The sequence below is a fragment of the Podarcis cretensis genome (assembly GCF_951804945.1).
Source record: "Podarcis cretensis genome assembly, chromosome: 5".
Classification (NCBI taxonomy): Eukaryota; Metazoa; Chordata; class Lepidosauria; order Squamata; family Lacertidae; genus Podarcis; species Podarcis cretensis.
The window spans coordinates 34,422,755-34,445,091 of record NC_137174.1 but is presented as its reverse complement, the minus strand read 5'-3'; the positions used below and the strand labels follow the sequence as shown (position 1 = coordinate 34,445,091).

General features: G+C 40.4%; 1 protein-coding gene across 19 annotated transcripts in view; it reads right to left on the bottom strand.

Moving 5' to 3' along the window:
• The window catches only part of PCDH15 (protocadherin related 15), a 647,566-nt gene that overhangs the window by 224,438 nt on the left and 400,791 nt on the right, over positions 1-22,337 (bottom strand). For 18 of the 19 annotated variants that reach the window (XM_079976223.1, XM_079976213.1, XM_079976221.1 and 15 more), the window contains 2 exons: positions 5,696-5,815; positions 2,087-2,197 (listed from right to left, as the gene is read on the bottom strand). In XM_079976223.1, the coding sequence (XP_079832349.1) occupies positions 2,087-2,197; positions 5,696-5,815 (231 nt within the window). The remainder of the gene's footprint in view (positions 1-2,086; positions 2,198-5,695; positions 5,816-22,337) is intronic. The other variant, XM_079976222.1, reaches the window with a different exon arrangement.

Below are 22,337 nucleotides of genomic sequence, written 5' to 3'. Positions count from 1 at the left end.
GTCACAACTTTCGTGGTATTGGTGGGTAGGTTAGGCATTGGAAAAATGTGTTGTGGTGTCGAAGAGCTAGGTGTGGCCATCACCTATGCCTTCAATTTTTGGGTATTCCGTTAAAGGAATCTGGCGGTCGTGTATTCTGTCCGATGCCTGCTTGGCGGGAGGCCATGGCACGACCCTCGGTGACACCAGGGGAGAGCCTATAGTTGGATTAGCATCAACAGGCTCCACCTACTGGTGAATAAACCCCCCTTGTTTCTGACTCACCCCTCTCTGAGGGGGTGGAGTCATCTGACGTAATCCAATGCCTAAGCCAATACCTTTTCACTTTCTGTAATCAATAAAGTTTTGGCCTTTTCTTGCCCATTAACCTTATATCACGTGTCCTTGTGTATTCATTCCACTTTGGGGGGATCGGGTCCTTGAACCACATTACTGTTTTCTACAACGGAATAGTGCTTATTCTCAAATGAATGTGTTTTGCATCAGAATAGTAGAAGAAAACATCATCTTAGTCCTATAATAATCATTATGGCATTATGATTTAAGGAAGTTTAAAATGGAAAAAAAAAACTTCACATACTCAGAGGGGAGCATTTTTCAAAACCAGGGATGGAAACTTTTTTGTTTCTTCGTTTTGTTCTACTGTATCAGGAATGTAAAAGCAATTAGAAAGCACAGAAAGGCAGTGTTGGCAGGAAGAAGAGAAATAACTGAAGGAACAGACATGGGAGTCTAAAGTGAGGTCCCCCAAAAGGCTATGGAGTCCAGGATCTAAAATTACCTAGCTTGAACTCCTTGAATGTTGAGCACATTAAGAAACAATAACAAGGGCAGTTACACTGATGTTTAGGCAAGAACTCAGAAGTGGTTCAGAAGTATCCCTGCTTCTGCCTCAGAGTCTGAACTGTGCTCTGCTGCAGATTCTTCCTGTTCACAAAACCCCGTCACCTATTCTGCTTCTGACACCTCCTCCTCCCAGTCTGTTCCCTTTACCTCTAACCATTCATTGTTGTCTCACCACCATCCCACAGGCTCTGAGTCTTCTTCCCTTGGAGGTCGCCACCATTCCCCAGACTCTGAGTCTTCTTCCCTTGGAGGCCACCTGGCTAATACCTCCCACGACCCCTCTGCATCCAGCTAGTCCATGGCACACTTGCTTTGACAAAATGTCATTATAACCTCCTAGCAAACCTTTTAGGATGACTGCTCAATAAACGAGTTGTCTGGAAGCACCCTCAATGAAATATGGCACAAGAATGGCTGGAATTCAGGATTCCTTTTAAGCGGATTTATAATTATGCAAGTAACTTGCAGAATTCTGCAATGAATGGAAACTTTGCCAGCTCTGGTTGAAAAGACAACATCAATAGTAAAGCTGATTCCAAGTAAAGCTTTCCAGCTGGTAAACTCTGTACAATGTAGGCATCACTTTATTTCTCAGCTTGAAATATCTGTTACATAACATGTCAGGAAAATGCTTCACACACACCCCTATTTGATATACACAACTTGAGGTGAAAGAAAAAGCATCTTCAAAAGGTTGCATTTCAGAACTGAAGGATGCAGTTAGACTGCATCCATTAAATTAATTTCACAGCAAATTAGTATTGCTAGCTGCAACAGAACAGTAAAACTCATTGACACTACAATGCATCATTCTATAACTTCCCAGACTAAAAAGGCTCTATTTTGCAACTGAACACCAACACCTTTATAACCAGTAAATATGTGAAAGATTGTGTTACATGGCAGCAGAAACATAGGGCTCATTTTCATGCATTCAAGTCATTTGATATCTCATCAACAGATGATGATCACTTGAGGATTGCAAAATAATTTGCTGACTTACAGTAAAATGCTAGGTCTGCTTGAAGCATCTAATCTACAATGGTTCATTCAAATACAATGCTGCAGGAATCAAATGATGGATATTCATGGGGTGAATGCCCTCTTGAATTAAAAAAAGTCATGTGCTGATAATGACAATTTAAATGCCCATCAGATAAAATATGAAGATACAGTTTCTATTCTCCCTTAAAAACATATTCGCAATGGACACCAAAAATTACAAGTCAGTCATACTCACATTGGCTTGGACAATGACAAAATAGCGTGTTTTTTCTTCGTAATTTAGCCTCTCACGCAAAACTACTGCTCCAGACAGTGTAAGAGGAATATCAAAAGTTCGATTTGAAGTCTGCCAGAATTAAATGAAGAAAAGAGAAATATAGGTCACAGGGGGAAAAATGATGTAATCAAATTAGGAAGATCCATCAGTGGCAACTGACAACAACACTTCCTTTTCTTCAGTGAGCAATCAGTTCACTTTGCTCTCACATCCTTCCCCATAGACCTAATGAATTTCAACAGAAGAAAGACCCTTGGCATAATGACAGTGTGGAGTCACATTTATTCCAATTAAAGAAAGAAAAAAATGCCACGAAGGAAAAAGAACATATCTTTCAACAATAAAAGCCTAATTAAAACATTTCAGGCTAGATAGGAACAAATGATGATATCCAACTGGATGATGCAAAGAGTAGACCCACTGAAATTAGTAAATACAAGTCCATTGATTCCGGTGGGTCTACTCTGAATATAACTGACATTGTATATCTCCCAGTTTCTGGTTGAAGCAAAGGAGAGCAAGTGATGTGATGGCAAATGGGACCTAAAATTGACACAACCAACCATGAGGTTCTTGGAGATTTGGAACCTGTTCACATGACCAGGCTGCATTTGTGTGCTTCTGGTGACTGTTGAAACCAAGGCAAATGGGTTGCCTGATTTCTTAATGGGCCCAGAAGTACTGTAAAATCACCACTATTCTTGCTGTAAATTTCCTGTGGTTATGTGGCCCTCACAACCACAATCACCTGTGGTTGGAAGCTTGCATAAATGGACCCAGGGAGGGGACTTCTCCCCATGCAGATGGGTCCTTGAATGAGGGGCCAGCATGTGTCACAACACCCTGTCACACACACTTGTACATAATTTGCATAAAACTGCAGTCTGATGAAGTAGAGGTAAAATTCTGGACATTCCTTTGTTGAAGAATTAACACAAGCTTTTAGGCAAATCAACAGGCCTTCTCCCATGGCTTTATCTTTATTCTTCTTCATGGGGGTGCATTTATACAAAGAGGTAACCATGGGAGGATCTTAGGAATGATTTCTCACCCCACTGTGATATTTCTATGCTTCTAAAAAAACCCCAGACAAGTGTATAAGCTCAATTGACTTTCGGTGAAGCCGTGAAATGACCACATTGCCCTGCTGAAAGTGCTCACCAGGAGCACAGCACTTTAGTTTGTAATTTGCCTAAAAGGTTGTGCAACCTAAAATCATTACAAGGTATGGTAATTGTGATCAAGTTACTTTTGAGCACTGATACCAGTTAAATTTAAACCAGAATGAATCATTTATATAGCCAAGAATTCATCGAACTGCTATGTACTGATTCAGATATCTGCAAGTGATGGGAGACTTTACACGATGGAGCATAAGTGTGTGGGGGCACAGAGTGCTACAGATCTAATGTATGTTGTGGACACTCCACCTACAGATATGGAAGCTACTCTGTTTGAAGCTACTTCCTTCACAGCTAAGACAAAAAAGAGTGCCGGTGCCATAATTTGCCTGTTGTGGAGATGTGACCATATCACTTCTTCACCATATCAAGCCTATAACAACGAATAAACATCTGGAGTGAATGTCATTTTTTTCTAAAGACCAAAGATGTTCGGGAGATAGAAGAAATATTGAAAAGCAAGGATTTTTTTAAAGCAAAAAAAACAACAACTTGTAAACCGATGTTTGGGCAGATCCACTTTAGCCTGCAGCTGATTTAATTCTCTTTCATTTTAAAATATATTCTATGCACATAGCCTTCACTTTGACGTACTAATAGTCTACATATAATAACCTCTTTTTAAACTTAGCAAGGGGAACATTCCATCTCATAAGCCTGCATGGGCAGTCTGAAATGGCATACTTTAGCAAGACACGGGCTTACCAACATCATCCGCAGCTTGTGAGAACTAGGTCCATCTTTTGCTGAATATTAAGTCTTGCATATCAGTATTTTCTCCATCTCCCCCAACACCCTTGGCAAAGTTTCATGGAGCAACACAACACATTGTTTTCCCATGCTTTTGCCTAATAGTGCAGTAACAGTGAGTGTAATTATTTTAATCCAACAAAAGGTGTGCCAATCATTCTCCTGATCAATCTTCTTGAACACTGATTCTATAACTTTCTAGAATACAAACCATTCACATCTCAGCTTTTTGTATGATCTCAATCACAATGGAGTCTCTACTATTACCTTGGAATAATAAGCAACCTACAAATGATAGCAATCATTCCTCCTCTTCTCATCAAAATGTACTTATTTTAACCTGTTTTATTATTATAGTCTTACTGCCACTGATAATTTAGAGCCTTTGCATAGCAATAATAATCCAAACGTGTGGTGTGTGTTTTTTTAAAAAAAGCTCATGGTGTCTAAAATGAAGTATTTTAGAGATATATCACAGGTAAAAAGTTTTCTGTGTATAAAATTGTGTTTAATTCTGCAGTAAAATATTTCCTCCAAAAATGGGCAGTCTAAAATATCATGACACTATTTCGACCTGCCCACTAGGAAACCTTTTTAAAAATCCTATCGACTAAATGCATCTGAATTAAACTTACATAAACTTACTGGTTTGAAATTTTTGTAAGTTAAAAAAGAACAGAATGTAAAGCCCAGTTTTAAGAATGATATAAAATGCACTAATAAGTAGATGTACTACTATGTTTTATATTTAGTGCTGCAAATGAAAGTGCCATTTTATTAATACCATAACTCTATGCTATACTTGACCTTTGGCTCACTTAGGACCAGTTCACACAGATCATGTTAAAAGTTCAATCATCACCAGTGGAACTGGGGAGATCACACAGTCCTCCCCTACACAAGTAGATCCTTTAGTGAGTTGGGACCTGAGTATGTAAAATGGCTACATCAGTGAGCCCCACTCACTGAATCCCACCCCTTGTTCACAGTGGATGGATCATATGAGTGGCCAACATTCATGACTCTAGTTCACACTAAGCATTCTACATGTGGTGCCCTCCCACGTCATCCTAAAAGTACATTATACATGTGGCATAATGGAGAATAAAGTTCTTTACTCATATGCCCTTCTTGGGTCAACACACAGAATTGCCTACACAAGTAGTTCCAGTTGCCATGACCTATTTTTCCAGGGAATTGATATGAGCTGAGCATTATGAATTCAGTTGTATTTACACCTTCAGGACTGATTCTTGAACATCCAGCAGGGGCATAAGTGTGGGAAGAAGCAGCACATGGGATTCTAGAACTCCACCAGCAGAATCAAGGAAGAGTTTTGGTTTTTTAATGGCACATTCTCTCTAAAGAACTTCCACACATTTTTTTGTCAGGTTTTACTTGTATGCATAATCTGTTCTACATGTGTATGATTAAAACATCTCCCTCTGCCCCCGTCAAAAAGAATCACTCTCAAATAGCTTAAAAAATAATAATGCCAGGTTTCTTGAATAAATGCTTTTGGGCTCATAAATCTATGTGTGATACAAATCCCTTTCCCAAATCCCACATGCAAAGCAAAGTCCAGTTCATCCCTCCCCAGGATGCTATCTCCATGACAAATAAGAATTTCACATACTGGGTCGCTGGGATTGTACTGGATGACGTACTCTATCTGTCCATTGGGACCATCATCTATGTCTGTGGCACCATTGTTTCCAGAGAATCCTGTAAAGATGGTAGTTCCAACTGGTGTCAACTGCAACAACAAAAATGATGTGCACACTTAGGAACCCTTGAAAGACAGAAGAAGAAGAAGAAATCCAAGTAATGGTTTCAAGTAAAAATGTAGTTCAATGATGTGCTGGCAATGCTACCCTGTCGGACAATGTTACTGGATGAATGTATTGTGTGCACAAGCATTTCAGCTTGCCAGATGGAACAATCTCCCTCTTCTTTTCCTGCATGGTGTTCTGGAGGTTCTCCTGACCCCAAAGAGCCAATTTTGGAGGAGTGGGAAAACAGAAGGGAGGAGAGGGGAAGAAAGCTGCACTGTGCAAGCGGAAGTCCTTGCGCAGAGCTTCCACTGATGGGGCTCATTCAGCTAATCCCACCCATTATCCCTACTCCCAGTTCAATGTTCCTTTAAAAATAATAATCCCTCAAGAGAAAATAGGGAGGCTAAGGGCACGTCGAGTGCTGGTATTTTTAGGTAGGGTTCAATCTCATACTGGCAAATTCACATTGTGCAATTAGTTGACTGAGAGCTCTTGTGCAACAAACCAACTTCCTCAAAAATTTTGACCTTTTTTGCAATTAAGTGACAGGAAAATGCACTGGAACCTGAAGGATGCAACATCATCTGACCTCCCCACAAACCAATAAAATGGGATGTTTGTTAAATAGCCAACACCACCTCATCTCCCTGCAAATCAGGATGAATACTCAATAAACAGGCTGTCTGGAAATGTCAATAGGCTTAATCACACACTGCAGTCCATGAATGGTTTGCACTCTAAAATTAAAGAAATACAGGTATGTGAGAGAGTGAGGCTAGTTACAAATGAGGAGAGGCAATTGTAAAGCTGCAGAATGCTACTGACTGGTTGAGAGGAGCAGAGGCAAGCAGCACTGTCCAGCGTGAGGTATACTGGCTCAGATGAGCAAGAGGAAATTGCACACCATGACACTTTATACCATTTCAGGGAACAGAGAAATGCAAAAATTACACTGCAGGCTTTCACAACACAATCACATCCACACGTACATCAAAGTAACTACCACCGTGTTCAGTGGGGCTCACTCCCCCTGGTAAGTGCATACAGGATTGTAAAGGCAGTCTCATTGTTACCTTCAACTTCTCTTGTTCACATGCCAGATATCATTTTGAGAGAAATATGATGTTTTGGTGTTTGTCTGAATAATTTTTAGCACTGTGGAGCTCTACTTCCTACCAAAATTTTAGTCGCTTCCACACTGAAGTTACTGCAAGTTGCAAGGATGAGGGGAAGACTTATTAGGCACTTCTAAGATTCAGAATCACATGTAAATGCTACTCATGCTGATCCCTGTGCTATTCAGACTATACGTGTATGGGTTTCAGAACCTCGTGGAGCAATGCTATACAATTCCTGAAGAAGATTATGCCTATCTTCTTTTCCTCCTTCTTTTCCAAGTATTGTCTTGGTTTATCGCTTAACCACCAAGTCACAAGTATTCAATCAGTTCCCATATAGATGTAGTACAGTGGTATCTTGGGTTACATACGCTTCAGGTTACATACACTTCAGGTTACAGACTCCACTAACCCAGAAATAGTACCTCGGGTTAAGAACTTTGCTTCAGGATGAGAACAGAAATCGTGCTCTGGCGAAGCGGCAGCAGCGGGAGGCCCCATTAGCTAAAGTGGTGCTTCAGGTTAAGAACGGACCTCCGGAACGAATTAAGTACGTAACCAGAGGTACCACTGTATTATAAATTGGGGGGAGGGGAAGACCCCCAAAATATCTGGATTCGGTAAAGGATTAGAATCTAAGGAAACCCCTAAATTCCTGGGTCTAGTAGGAGTTGGAGTTTAAACCAGTTTTTCCATGTCCCGGAAACCACCTGGCAGAAGAACCATCAACGATACCCACTGGAATGGCTCACCGATTAACCCCCTAAGAAGGCCAAAGATGATGAGATAAGCAAACAGGAAATGTGTCACTTATGCAAGCCGGGGAAGATAGGCAAGAACACAAGGTGGGCAATCTTCAGAGGTTAGACATGATGCGTAGGGTCTCTTGGAATCTAAGGCTGCAGCAATGGGAAGAACAGGACCCTCTTGGGATATGAATACTCTGCACTCTCTCCATCTAGACACAGGTTGCATATATTTGTAAATAAACTATATACAATAAAGACACCACAGACTCTGCTGTGCCTCACTGTTCCAAAAGGAAATAAAGATCCTGATAAGCATGCCTGGAATCTCAGACTGCTCAGACATTGGAGTGGCATGTAGCACTATGCTTATTCAGAACTATGTCATTAGAACGTTAACAAGACTTCATCATTCTGTACGCATTTGACAGATATAAACATTCTAAAATTGATTTCAAAATTCTACCACTGAAATTCAATTGCCCATACTCTCTCTCATTCCAATTTTTCAAAATCTGCAATTTTTCAAACTTAATGAAATATCAAGCCCACACTTCAATGTTGGTGCCATTCCTACATCAAAAATCTGTTTCATCTCCGTCACACAACATACACTTGTGAGAATAGTTTTTACAACTCCCAGAAGCAAAACATGACACCCTGTCTTCTGATGGGAACAACTGCTGGTTCTTTCTTCACTAGTGTAGCACTGCAGGAGTTATCTAGAGCATTATGGCACAACTCTTGATATTCTAGAAATATGTTCCTCAGAAAATGAATGGCAAAGCTTAGTATCAATCAGAACCATTTGGTGAAGAAGTCCAATGAACATTGGAATATAGGAAGATGCAGTATACTGATTCAGACCATTGGCCATCCAGCTTACTACTGTCTATATTATTATTATTATTACCACCACAACCACCAATACTACCCAGCAGCAGCTCTCCAGGATTTCAGATAGTGGGAGTTTTTTTTTACCACTGGGGTACAGTTCTCCCCGAGGGTCAAACTTTACATGGTTGCATTTAAACAATAAATGCCCTTATAAAAAGTACCACAAAAACATGAATAGGACCAGGACCAAAGTAAGCAGGGAGGGCTTTAGCTCTTTAGACCTTGCCGACATCCTGTTACCCATTGGCAACAATGGGAGCATCCCTCAGGTGGTGGAGGGCGGGGTTGGCACTTGGATCCTGGCCGAGGGGAAAGGAAGCGCCAGTGTTCACAACTCACCAAAATGTTGAACTGCTTGTGTGTCAATGAAATGAATGAGGACTGCACAAGAGCACCATAGTGTTTTTCCTGGATGGCCTCTCTGTTAATCAAGAGATTTTAGTTATATTGCATCTCTTCTGTTGCCATGGATTTCAGGGTGACCTGGGTTAATAATTTTAATTAATATGGTATTAGTTAAAAACAGTAAATTACTGTACCATATGGAAAGCATGTTGTGTGCCAATACAGCAATTAATCAAATTCGTGGGTAGAGAGAAAAGATACATGGCTTAGATTTATTTTTATTTAAATTTTAAATGGCTCACTGAAGGCTATAAAAATATAACTGATTGCAACAACTGATGAACACAACCCACAGCAACATGTACACATATTTTTCAAATGCTTTTTTCCATTTATCACACTTCTTGGATTTTTTTTTTAAAAAGCAGTTTGTATTTTTACTGATTTTGTTTCAAAGGGGATTAAACAACCACACACCCCACAAAAAATGTATCTGACAGATACAATTATGAAATAATTGCCTGCATATGAGAGCCAGGATTTAGGCTGTTTGCACTTGGAAGACTTGGATTCAAATGCTGGCTTGTTTGGGCCATGAAGTTTATTGGATTACTTAACTCAGTCACACTCTATCTCAGTTTAAAAACACCCACACAAAAATCACTATAAACCCTCCCATATTTATGGAGGATGCTATACTAGTATGATTTTGAAAGCTGATATTGTTCCTTGGACAAGTTATGCTCCCAACCACTATTTTCAGAACAAACAAAAATATAGCCTAATAACAGAATCAGTTTGCTTGTAGAGAGCCTTTCGGAGAGATCTGAATATGATGCGTGGCTTATTTTTCAAGAAGCTAGTAGTCATTGCTTACACTTAGAGAATATTTTATTAGAGAATGTTATTTGCTTGCCACTGGCCTTTGGCAGAAGGAAAAAACGCACACTATCTGTTTTGGGTAAACAGAACACAGAGAGACAAGTTGACTGTGTCTCTCCCCATTTCTAAGTAATTGCTTTCATCATTTTCTCCCCATGGCAGTAAATATTGTATGATCAGTACACAAAACTCCTTGGTTTAAATATTGGATGCAGGAGAGTTTCAGAAGGATTTTAGATACTGATGTCAGTTGAAGATAAAAATACCAGATCTGCAAAAATGGATAATTATTTTACTATTAAGGACTATTGGTCCATATAGTCTGAATTCTCTATCTCAAGCAGGTTCTGGATCCTATGGAAATCAGTCAAATATTGGAACAAGGTGTACCAAAAGGCTAATGATAGCAGCTCCTTACCAGATAGATAACCATGCTACTTGGATTTTGTTTTTTGTATCAAAACAGTGCCCTTCTGAATGGCAGAAACTTGTTGCTAAGAGTAAATCAGGGATTAGAGAATCTGAAATTCAGGAGACAGGCTTCTCTATTTGGTTCTTGGGACTCTTACTACACCACACCCCTCATTTGCCCTGCTCCACACACACCTGAAGTCCTTTTGCCTGGTTGTGTGCATGTGTGTGTGTTTGCATTTCCTTCTTAACTTTATTTTTCAGTTTCTAAAAATGCATATAGCCAACAATCACCATTATATTGCTACTCCAATAAGCATTCCCTGTATATACAATACAAATAATACAATCAAATTTAGGTAAGTTTGTCAATAGCTTAAAATCGCTTACATCAGTTAGGTGGTTTTGTAGGGTTGCCATACGTCTGGAATTTCCTAGAAAACATAGCCAGGATTCAGTCACTGCAAAAAGTGTCTGGGCGAAATTTGCTGAAACATCTGGGGCAATCCAGACATATGGCAACCCATGATGAAAGTGTAGATTTTGGCGAATTCCCTTAAAAATAGATCAAAAATGCATTTTTTAAAAGAGATCTTATAAAAGAAGCTCAACAACTTCTGTGTTCAGATTTTCACTTTTTGAAATACGGCAACCCTAGGTTTTTTTGTGTTCTTGAACTATGCAAATATGGTAGACATACCTGGAGACAGGGAAGGATTTCAGTACAATGAAAAATTTGGAGCAAACCTATCCAGTCTGCATCTGACATATCATGCTCAGAACAGAATGTAGACATGTGGATTGGATCATGTGTCTACAGACCTTTCCAGAACGCAGCTAGTTATGAATTAAATTTGTATGAAGTGGGCTTTCTTTCTTTCTTTCTTTCTTTCTTTCTTTCTTTCTTTCCTGCCTTCTAGCTGCTTGCAATGTCTTTTTCTCTGTATAATTACCTGAGAAGGTGTAATATATCATAATGTACCAATGCGTCCAGTAGCTTTTTGCTCCAAGTTTTCAGCTCCACCCACAAAGTCCCTGGTAGTCATATACTGTACAGGGAAGGGAAGGGAAGGGAAGGGAAAGGAAGGGAAGGGAAGGGAGGGGACATGCAACAATGGACTGCCACTTCCAGGGCGTATTTACTCAGACATTTTCAACAGGTTCTTTTATGTAAAAGAAAAGAAATATGATGTAACCTCTTTTGGACCTCATAAATGTTCATTCAAAAGCTGTTCATTTCAAACCTGTTGAAAAAATGTGGATTTCTAAAGTGTTTTAAATGATTTTTTTCTTTAAAAATATCCACCCAGACATGGGATGGAATAGATTCACCAGTCTACTTGTGTTCAAGGGACCCATGCCTGATCAAGACCATTTCATCCATTCACGTTGGCTCTTGCTCACCCATAGCTGGAATACAATCCCTCCACCAGGGACTGAAAAAAAGTTATGCCATCCGGGAGTAAACTGTAAATGTAAAAGACTGACATTCTAAAGAGGAGCAGCCTCACCCTGGAGGTGATAAGTCCTCACACAAGCCCCAAAGATGCAAAGATGGCAAAATTAGGATGGCTTAGATGAAAATGGACAGATAAAATCAGCAGAGCACAGATGTGATGCTTGCAAAAATAAAGAAAGAATGAACCTGTTTCAGTAGTTATGGGGGCATCCAACTAATTTCCCCCCTCAAAGATGCACTTCGAGTTTCAGGGCAAGCTTGATTTCCAGCACTCAAAACAAAATATTTGGTTTTTCTTGGAAAATACAGTTTTACACATGTCACGCCTATGTCTATCACCCCCAACAATACAGAATCTACAGTCTATTGTTTTTATTCCCATCATTTAAAAAGCTCTCCATAGAAATGTGATTTTGTTAAAGAATGTGATGAAGATGCAATGAAACGGCTTTCCTACAATTGTGGTTTGAAACATTCAGTAAGCTCGTTCATGCCCATGCTTGTGATCTTTCGTCATTCAGTTACCAGCATATTGCTGACCTTCAACCAAATGCCATGAAAGCACTCCATTGAAAAGTATAGTGTTTGACTTAACAGTACATCCGGTGATAATGAATATTCTGTTTGTGGTAGTGCTATAACAATGGTGCATTTATTCATGAAGGTCATTGCTTGATCAATGAGGAATGGTGTAAGGTAAGTCATCACAGTATGTCTCAATAACAGGTGGCATTTTCAGAATGCTGATTTGAGGTAGCAGTCTTCCCTTACTTAATTCAAAATGTTTAAAACATCTTTTTTTAAAAAAACCTCTCCTCAAGGTTATAAAAATATGAGTGTTGGTGCAATCAGAAATTTAATCATGGCAACCAGCAGCAAAGGATATGCAGTGAACGGAAAGCATCCAAAATGAACCCCAGGACAAGAGAGAACGTATGTCAAGATGCTGAAAAAATATAGATTTTATTCTCAAAGCAGTCCAGTGTGTTTCAGGCAATGCTTGTTTAAAAGATCTGTGGATCAGGAAGCAAGAAAGCAAAGAGTGTGGGCTACCAAGCACAGCCAATCTTTGTAGAAGTCTGATTGTCTGAATCAGGAGATGTACAGCGTGAATAGCTTTCAACCCCCACCTCCTTTTCACATGGGCAAGTCTCAATTAAAATATACCTTCTGCACATCTACACTATGTGAATCTGTGTGCTTGATTGAGTCCTGTGAAACTCCCTGAGAAATAAAATAATTCAAAGCACTTTCAAATCACATTGCTTCCCCCAAAGAATCCCAGATTTGCCCCCTCACACAGCTACAATTCCCAGCATACTTAACAAACTACATTTCCTAGGATTCTTTGAGCAAAGTCATGTGCTTTAAATGGATAATGTGCATCTAGCTAGCCTGTGGAACACACAGCCAAGGGATTAGTGTTGAGACCCAAACTGTAGATAAAGATACTTCAAATAATAATTTAGAGGCTGCAGTCAAGGGTAGGAAGTTTGCATTTCCAAAACCCAACAAAACACATCCTATGTGTGCATTAAGTAGGCATTTCCTCTTATGGCCTTTTAGGACATGAGAAAAGCCGCTTCCCTCTTTCTCTGGAACAAATGCACAAGAAGGCTTGGTAGCAATGAGTTATATAGTTAGTGCCATCAAGATGACAGAACTGGAAAGGTTAAATATTCTTTCAGGAACTGTCAGGTGTGATAGTAGTAAGTAATTTACCAGTCCCATCTATAATATTCTGAGGGACCAGAGAAGGCCTTTAACTGCAAACCTACCACCAAGGGAAAAAGAAAATTGCTAGGTGGACAAACTAAAGTTGTACAATAGCACTCTCTTTAAGTGCATGTTAGAAAATCACATCAGTATGAGGGGAGGGGAAAATTACACCAGAGGCATCCAAGGAAGAGACTGCTCATCAGCTATAGGTTAGCAAAATTTTGTCTGTTGGAATCTTCCATATAATATGTCAGCTCTTCTGAAGCCTAGTTTCCTTGTTAATTAGTAAAAATTACTGAATGATATCAGTTAAAACAAAACCTTAGTACCGATGCAGACCCTCCAAGTGTCCTTATTTCCCGGGCATGTCCCCGATTTAGAGAAGCCATCCCGGTTAAGGATTTGATTCCAGAATGTCTCGCTTTTCCTTAGGACATCCCTATTTTCATTGGAGAAATGTTGGAGGGTATGGAGTTGAAATGTTGGAGAGTATGGAGTTATCCAACTCCCGAGCTGTCTGAAGGCAATCCTATACAGGGATGGGGTTTTTTAAATGTTTAATGTTTTATTATGTTTTTATATATGTTGGAAGCTGCCAGGGCAACCCAGTAAGATGCATGGGCTATAAATAGTAATATTTTTATTATGGAATGGGGTGTCCCTATTTTCACCGGAGAAATGTTGAAGGGTATACCAATTATGCCTTCCTGAAATTCTAGTATAACACTGGCGTGCTGGTATGATTGCTAGCACTGCCTTCTCTAAGCAATGATTTACTAGTCAGACAAGTTTTTTAAAGAGTTCAGCCCATATGCCCCTCATTTTCGGTAGTAGAGTTTTCAGGGACTGAATATATGCATCAAGGCTACATTCCTTAAGCCTTTTACCCTGTAGCTGTCTCATTTAGGCTAAGCTATTTTCTTAGACTTTTTCTAAAACCCACATGAAATTATATAGCCCTTCTGTGAAACCAAATAAAGAACTTTGAACAGGGAGATCTCTTGAAGCTTTACAGCCCAAATCATGCCAGCAGCTGCTGGTGTGACTGCCCGCATGAAAATGGGAAAGCATGGGATGCATGGATGAGCAACTTCTTTTCTTGCAAGAGTTCCCAAGTTTGTTCCTGTCTGAAACCTGGGAGAGCTTGATGTCATATATGAAGCTGGAAAGGGCAAATCCTGCCACATTCACTTCATAAGGCTGTATATGGGGCTGCCTTTGAATAACCTTCAGAACCTTGCATTGGTCTAAAATGCTGGTGAAAGCATATTGCATACATTTCAGAACAGGTGCTCTTGTTTAGCAAAACATTTCTGAGACTGATTCAAAGGGCTGATCACCACCCATAAAGCCCTGCATGGTCCAAATCCTGGGAATCTTAAGGAATACCTGCTTCCTAAGACCCAGTGAAGAGGCCCTTCTCTGTGTGACAAAATGGGATGAAGCAAGAGTGGCTGCAAAGTGTTAGAGGGCCTTTCTGGGCCACCGCTGACCACTGGGGCTTCATCTGGAACCTTCATTTTTTAGATGTTATTAGTTGGCTAAGACAGCTTTGTTTAGGCAGGCCCTTTAAAAAAATAAAAATCTCATGTAATTTTGTACTACTCTGATGTTTTAACTAGCTGCCATTTTGCCTCTTTAGTGTTTTGTCTTAACTTCCCGGAGCTTTAATTATTTTTATTTATGTGTTTTTACTGCCTTGAGTTATTTCAGTGGAAAGGTGGGGATAAATTATATTCATACTCAAAGCTGCATTACATGCTGATCTTTTTTAAAAATGCCAACACTACCATCCTGATTTAGCAAATACAATCTGTCTGCAGAAACAGGTTTCTGTAGCCGAATCTTCCCAGTCAAGTGTGCAGAAGACTAATGCATGGGCTGGGAGACCACATCCAACTACAACATAAGGCATGTAGAATCCTCATTACCGATGCACCCAAGCTTGTGCACTATCTGTATGCAGATGCAGAAGCAAGCCTTCTACACAGTTCATTAGAATTGTGAACCCTTAAGTTCAGTGCAGAGAAAATGAAGGACAGCTAAGATGGTTAAAGCAACTTAAAAACACAGTTCAGCACTTTGGGAGACAATCCTAGGAACACCTATGTGGAAGAAAGTCCCATTGAAAACAAAATTTACTTCTGAGCAGTGGTGCAATTTACTTCTGAGCAATGGTGCAGCATGGGAATAGAAGAGCAAACTGATTCAGTTGTAGGTGGTTATGGGAAGAAGAAGAGGAGAAGGAGTTTGGATTTGATATCCCGCCTTTCACTCCCCTTAAGGAGTCTCAAAGCGGCTAACATTCTCCTTTCCCTTCCTCCCCCACAACAAACACTCTGTGAGGTGAGGCTGAGAGACTTCAGAGAAGTGTGACTGGCCCAAGGTCACCCAGCAGCTGCTTGTGGAGGAGGGGGGAAGCGAACTCGGTTTGCCAGATTATGAGTCCACTGCTCTTAACCACTACACCATGCTGGCTCTCTCTTCAAACATCCACTATATACTAGAAGCTAAATTAGACTAGTTCTGCCAGTAATTCACATCTGGGACTATTGTATAACATCCAATATTTTTAAAGCAACATGTAGCTGTGTGGCATCAATTATTTCATGCTTTACGGTACACTATAATAAACAAATTCCATGATTATGTACTCAGTTCTGAGATGACATAACTGACATACTGCTATAGATATACGGAATGTTCTTATGACATCCTTTGTCACACCAAATTGCCTTCCTGCCAATTTCCTTCTGACAGTATACTGCGAAATAACTTGTGAACTATTGCCCCTTTCCCAGGGTAAAAAATATTAAGCAAGGCTATGTAAAAACAAAATAACAAAACAAATTCCACCTCTGTGTGCATTTGTGTGGAGAACCTAGAGTCCCCCTCTACTCATCACTGGGAGCAAAATAAGAAATGTGAATATGAATGAATGGTTTGCAACTCAGTCAAATATTTTAAAAGGTCAAACCAAACTTGTCAGCCAAATTAACACATTGAGGGACAGATTCCAGTATTCGAAACAATAAAAACTTTCCTATTATCTAGAAAGAGAGGGAATGGAACATCAACCAACTGGGCACAGTAAAATGAGATACCTTCCACCATGTCATTGCATCAGATGCCTGAGTGTTTAATACTGGGTGCATTTGTTTTAATTGTGCTCAATAAGGGACTTTCCATCATTATATCTGAGATATATTAAATTTAGAACACCTTGGAAAATATTGGCAGTACACATTTAAAATAGAAACCCATGGCATGTCTTATTCAGAATCAGTCTGTTAGTCTATCTAGTTCAGTACTGTCTTCACTGACTGATGACCACTCTTCTTCAGGGTTTTAGACATAAATCACTCTCAGACTTGCCTGGAGATTCCTAGGATTGAACCTGGAACTTTTTGTTTGAAAACCTCTAATCCAAATTTACTGGAATCCACAGAGGAACCAAGTGGAAAACTCTATTATGGGGAATATTGTATTATATATTGTACAGTGGTACCTCGGTTTACAAACTTAATCCATTCCGGAAGTCTGTTCTTAAATCAAAACCGTTCTTAGACCGAGGGGCGCTTTCCCTAAATAAACCTCCCACTGCCGGTGCCCTTCCACCATTCGAATTCCATTCTTTTTTTTTTATATATAATAATTTTTATTAATTTTCCACACAAATAATAAAGAACAGTATAAAACAATACAACTTCAAGCTCATCAGTTCATACCCTTCTTTCTTTGACTTCCCCATACCTCCCCATCCCTGCATCCTTGTTTAATAATTCTTTAGCAACCCTTAGGTCCATTGTCTTAATTCCCTTTCATAAAAATTTCTTAAGTTTTTTTGTTTACTGCTGCAATTCTTTACTTCTTACCCCCTGACATCTTATCACTCCTCAATTTTACAATTATTTTTAAGATATATTTTGAATTTCTTCCAGTCCTCTTCCATTGTCTCTTTCCCCTGGTCCCGGATTCTGCCCGTCATCTCAGCCAATCCCATAAAGTCAATCACCTTTGTTTGCCATTCTTCCAGAGTAGGTAGTTCTTGTGTCTTCCAATACTTTGCCAGTAGAATTCTTGCTGCTGTAGTGGCATACATAAAGAAAATCCTATCCTTCCTTGACACCACTTGGCCCACCATGCCCAAAAGGAAAGCCTCTGGTTTCTTAGGAAAAGTCCACTTAAGGACCTTCTTAATTTCATTATAGATCATTTCCCAGAAAGCTTTAACCTTTGGGCAGGTCCACCAAAGGTGGTAGAAAGTGCCTTCAGTCTCATTGCATTTCCAACACTTATTACTAGGCAAATGATATTCGAATTCCATTCTTAGACCAAGGGAAAGTTCTCAAGGTAAAGGTAAAGGGACCCCTGACCATTAGGTCCAGTCGTGGCCGACTCTGTGGTTGCGGTGCTCATCTCGCTTTATTGGCCGAGGGAGCCGCCGTACAGCTTCCGGGTCATGTGGCCAGCATGACTAAGCCGCTTCTGGCGAACCAGAGCAGCACATGGAAACACCGTTTACCTTCCCGCCGGAGCGGTACCTATTTATCTACTTGCACTTTTACGTGCTTTGGAACTGCTAGGTTGGCAGGAGCATGGACCGAGCGCACCCCGTCGAGGGGATTCGAACCACCGACCTTCTGATCGGCAAGTCCTAGCCTCTGTGGTTTAACCCACAGTGCCTCCAATTCTTCATCATTCAAGCATCAGACTGTATCTACTTGCCAGATCTCAGGATGTCATAAGAGGAAAGTTGCTTGTATAGCTTTACAAGAAGAATAATCTGTATGTAAGTTTCAGGTATCTTTTTATCATGACATCTTTTTAATATGACAGCCTGCAATAAAAAGCATCTACATTGTTGCTCATCTATGTCAGCTGAAGGTTCCCAAATAAAAGGGGGAGGACAGCCAGAGAAACTACTGCAAACTGTCTAAGTGGCTCTTTTTAGAAGACAAACTACAAAAGTTTAGGTGGCGCTGTGGGTTAAAGCCTCAGCGCCTAGGGCTTGCCGATCGAAAGGTCGGCGGTTCGAATCCCTGCGGCGGGGTGCGCTCCCGCTGCTCGGTCCCAGCGCCTGCCAACCTAGCAGTTCGAAAGCACCTCCGGGTGCAAGTAGATAAATAGGGACCGCTTACCAGCGGGAAGGTAAACGGCGTTTCCGTGTGCGGCTCTGGCTCGCCAGAGCAGCGATGTCACGCTGGCCACGTGACCCGGAAGTGTCTCCGGACAGCGCTGGCCCCTGGCCTCTTAAGTGAGATGGGCGCACAACCCCAGAGTCTGTCAAGACTGGCCCGTACGGGCAGGGGTACCTTTACCTTTACCTAACAGCAAGACTTTCTTATATCCCTGGGAAAAGTGGAAGCTTTGTAAATAAAAGAGAACCTTATCTACATATGGAACACTTAAGCTTCAGAAATCCACTTCAGTAATTTATGTATTAAATTAATCTAATTTCCATGAGATGCATTCATTACTTTCATGGCCTATTAAGCCTTATTAAGGCAATAAGAAGAAGAAGAAGAAGAAGAAGAAGAAGAAGAAGAAGAAGAAGAAGAAGAAGAAGAAGAAGAAGAAGATGTTACTGAGGACCTTCATAGCGAAGCAAAATACAATTTACAGGTAATTATCAATCAATATGCTTCTGATGCTGTACATACTAACTGAGATAGTGATTTAAACTCCGAGGTGGGGTGGGGAGAATAATTACACTGGAAGTGGAAGAAACTCACTTTGAACTATAATTTCCAAGTTCACATCTTACTACGGACAATACTTCCAACAAAAGGGTCAAACTATACCTAAGAACTATCTTCCAAAAATAGGGGGGGGGGGGAAATGTTATCCAAAAAACCAACTAAAGGACAGCTACTATCTTCTTACTATCCTCAAAGCAAGGCAAAAAACCCAACACATTAAACTCTTGTAACTAACAGAATAACTGGATCTGAATATTCTTAAACAAGACTGCAGTCTTGCCCTTAGAATAAGAGCTAAATACTACATCAACAAAATGGTTTCTCTCAAAATGGAAGATCAGTAAATTTTGCAGTAATTTCTCCCAGTAGTTATTACCCCAAAACACACCATGGTCTGTTAAGGTTGGCATTGAGGCATACTAAGATTTATGACTGTACAGGCCAGTAATGGATTCATTGACCTTCAGAGCTACCTCATCATAATAAAATTCTTGCAACTACAAAAGAACCAATGAACCAATGGACTATTTAAAGCATATCAATGTAAGCTATTGCTATCCACTCTCACCTTAATCTTCTTTTTCTCTTAGCTAAACAAACCAAGTGCCTTTGACTTTTCCTCATGTGGCATGCTTCTGAACTATTTATCATTTCCATTGCTTTCCTTCAACTCTTTCCCATTCAGACTGGGTGTGACTGTTCTGTGTCCCCAGAAAGTTTGCAGTTTAGTTTTATCTCAGTTGCTAGTGTGAGCGATGTGCATTTTGATTCCATTTTACACACACACACACACACACACACACACCCCACACACATCATGTCTGGGAATGGTTGCAATTATAATATGAAGGTACTGCATACAATACCATTTATTTTCCTTACACTACCTGGTATGGCAGTTGCTGAACAAAACTCAGTCACAAATTATCAACTTTATATGGAATTATAAAACTCACAAGAAATGCCCATATTATAAAGAGTAAAGTCATAAGCAATACAATAAGACAAATGTAGAGATAGATTATCAGTCTCTAATATTATTAACTTTTACCAGGCAACAACAGTATTAGGTTGCTGTAGTTTCAACCATTCTGAAGTACCCCACCATGGGTGGGGAAGCAAACAGGGACTGATTATTCACCAACACAATGGATATGGCTTAGAAAACAAGAGCGAGAGAAAGTGCAGCAAAATGAAACCAGCATTTCTTCCTATGTACATTGAAATGTAAGGTTGTTATCCTACTGTAGTTCACATGGCTACCAGTAGGAGGCCACGTGACCCGAAGCATGACAACAGGGTGGCACACATCCCAGACGAATAGCTGAAAAGGGGGGGAGAGTGGTGAAGCATCTCTCCTTCCATTACATACAGGTGCAGTGAGGTTTAAAGGTGGGAGGAAGCACTTTAGAAACTTTCTGAAGCACCTTCCCCTGCTGTGAAAGGAGTTGAGGAGAGCTATGAGGGGAGTGGTTGAGCTGAGATGTGATGCGATAGGCAAGGGAGTAAGTGAGGTGTAAAGGGAGGAGCAGTGGGTGAGGTGTTGGGGAAGATGGGTGTATGACAGGGTTGGCGAGCAGGAAGAGCAGATGTGGTAATCCTAGGCATGATACTTGTTGCTACCAGGCTGTCACTTATCCAGGCACTGGCCAGAGCTACTTAGTTTCAGCATGATGGTGCCTTCTCATGTGCCTTCAAATCCTATAGCACACGCAACCTTTAGCACCTAAAATATCCCTCTCAGCTCCACTGCGCAATAGCACAGAATTTCAAAGTGCAAAACAAATGGGAGAGAATATTCTATATGGGATTTTAAAACTTCATCTCTCAAGGGGTTATAATTTCATATACTAAAAAAAGAAAGCAAATAAATAAAAATTCTAGTCTTCACTTGCCTTTTTTCAGTATTTGCAAATACTCAAACTCTTGTAAGAGGAGCAGAAGTAAGGAATCTCACACCATGTGAGGAAAAAATAGAGTCTGGAAAACAGAAGGTTTCGTTGTCTTAAATAAAGATCTTCTAATAGATCTTCTAAGCAATAGTAGAAGGAATTCAGCAAAACAGGAACAGGAAAGAGTTTAATAATAACATTGGAAATACAATTGATCTGTGTAGGTTAAAACAATGTGTAGGTTAACACAACATATACTGTAATATAATAGGCATATGGCAATATGCCAGTTAATATATAAAGATGCAACCATGGGTTGGAGGTATGAGAAAAGAAGAGACACCTTTGCTCATATTCGGTACGTATGTAGCCTGATTAAATTTCAGGTATCGTGGTTATCACAGGCTTTTAGTTAAAATTATATTCTCCAACACTGCTCATTGGGAATGTCAATGATCAGACAGGGAAAGGCTATATTGTCGGGCTGTTTATGCCAATGGCATCATTGCTGAGGAGTGGGGAACTTTCTTCAGCCCAAGGACTGCATCCTCAGAGGCTACATGCTAATAGTGGGTGAGGCTAGAGGCAAAATCAGTTGTCTGGCTCTTTCCTCCTCACTGTAGCCTTCTGCACTCACAGAAAGCCTGAGGGACGAAGAAATAAGTAAAAATGAGGCTATGTGCTAGCATAGCTCTGATTTGCAGAAACTGGCTGCATCTGATCTCTCCCCTCCCCTCACTGCAGCCTCTCAGCATGCCATGTCCCAGTCCTTTCCTGCAGGTCCCCGGTGCACACAAGAGGCTTACTGAAGGCACAGGGGGCTGCAGTGGAGAAGAGGTGGCAGGACAGCATTGTTGTGCAAATTGAATTCAACACGTGTAATGGTCAATGGTTAGGAATGGTGAAAGATGGAGTCCAACAACACATGGAAGACCACACGTTTCAAACCTCTGCCTTATAATTAAGCCTATCCAAAACACTAGAGCTCTGAATTCCTAAGCTCAGCAGCTACCCCTGTACAAGTCAAAGAGCAGCTCCTCCGAGGATTTGGGTTAGTTGTGAAATTCAGTAACATCTGAAACCTCCAAAGTTTGTAAGACCTGCACCTTGATTAGCAAGGAAGGGGTCATTTACTGAAATCACCAATTTATTTTCTTGTCCTAATTTCCTCCAAGGCTATAAAGTGTTCCTCAAATCTATGGAGCATGTTATTGAGAGATCTTTTCTTTCAACAGACGGCTATACCAAAAGAGGGATGGGTGGGTGTGCAAGCAAGCAAGCAAGCAAGCAAGCAGAAGGAGACAGTTTGAAAGTTTTTACTGCTGCAGACCA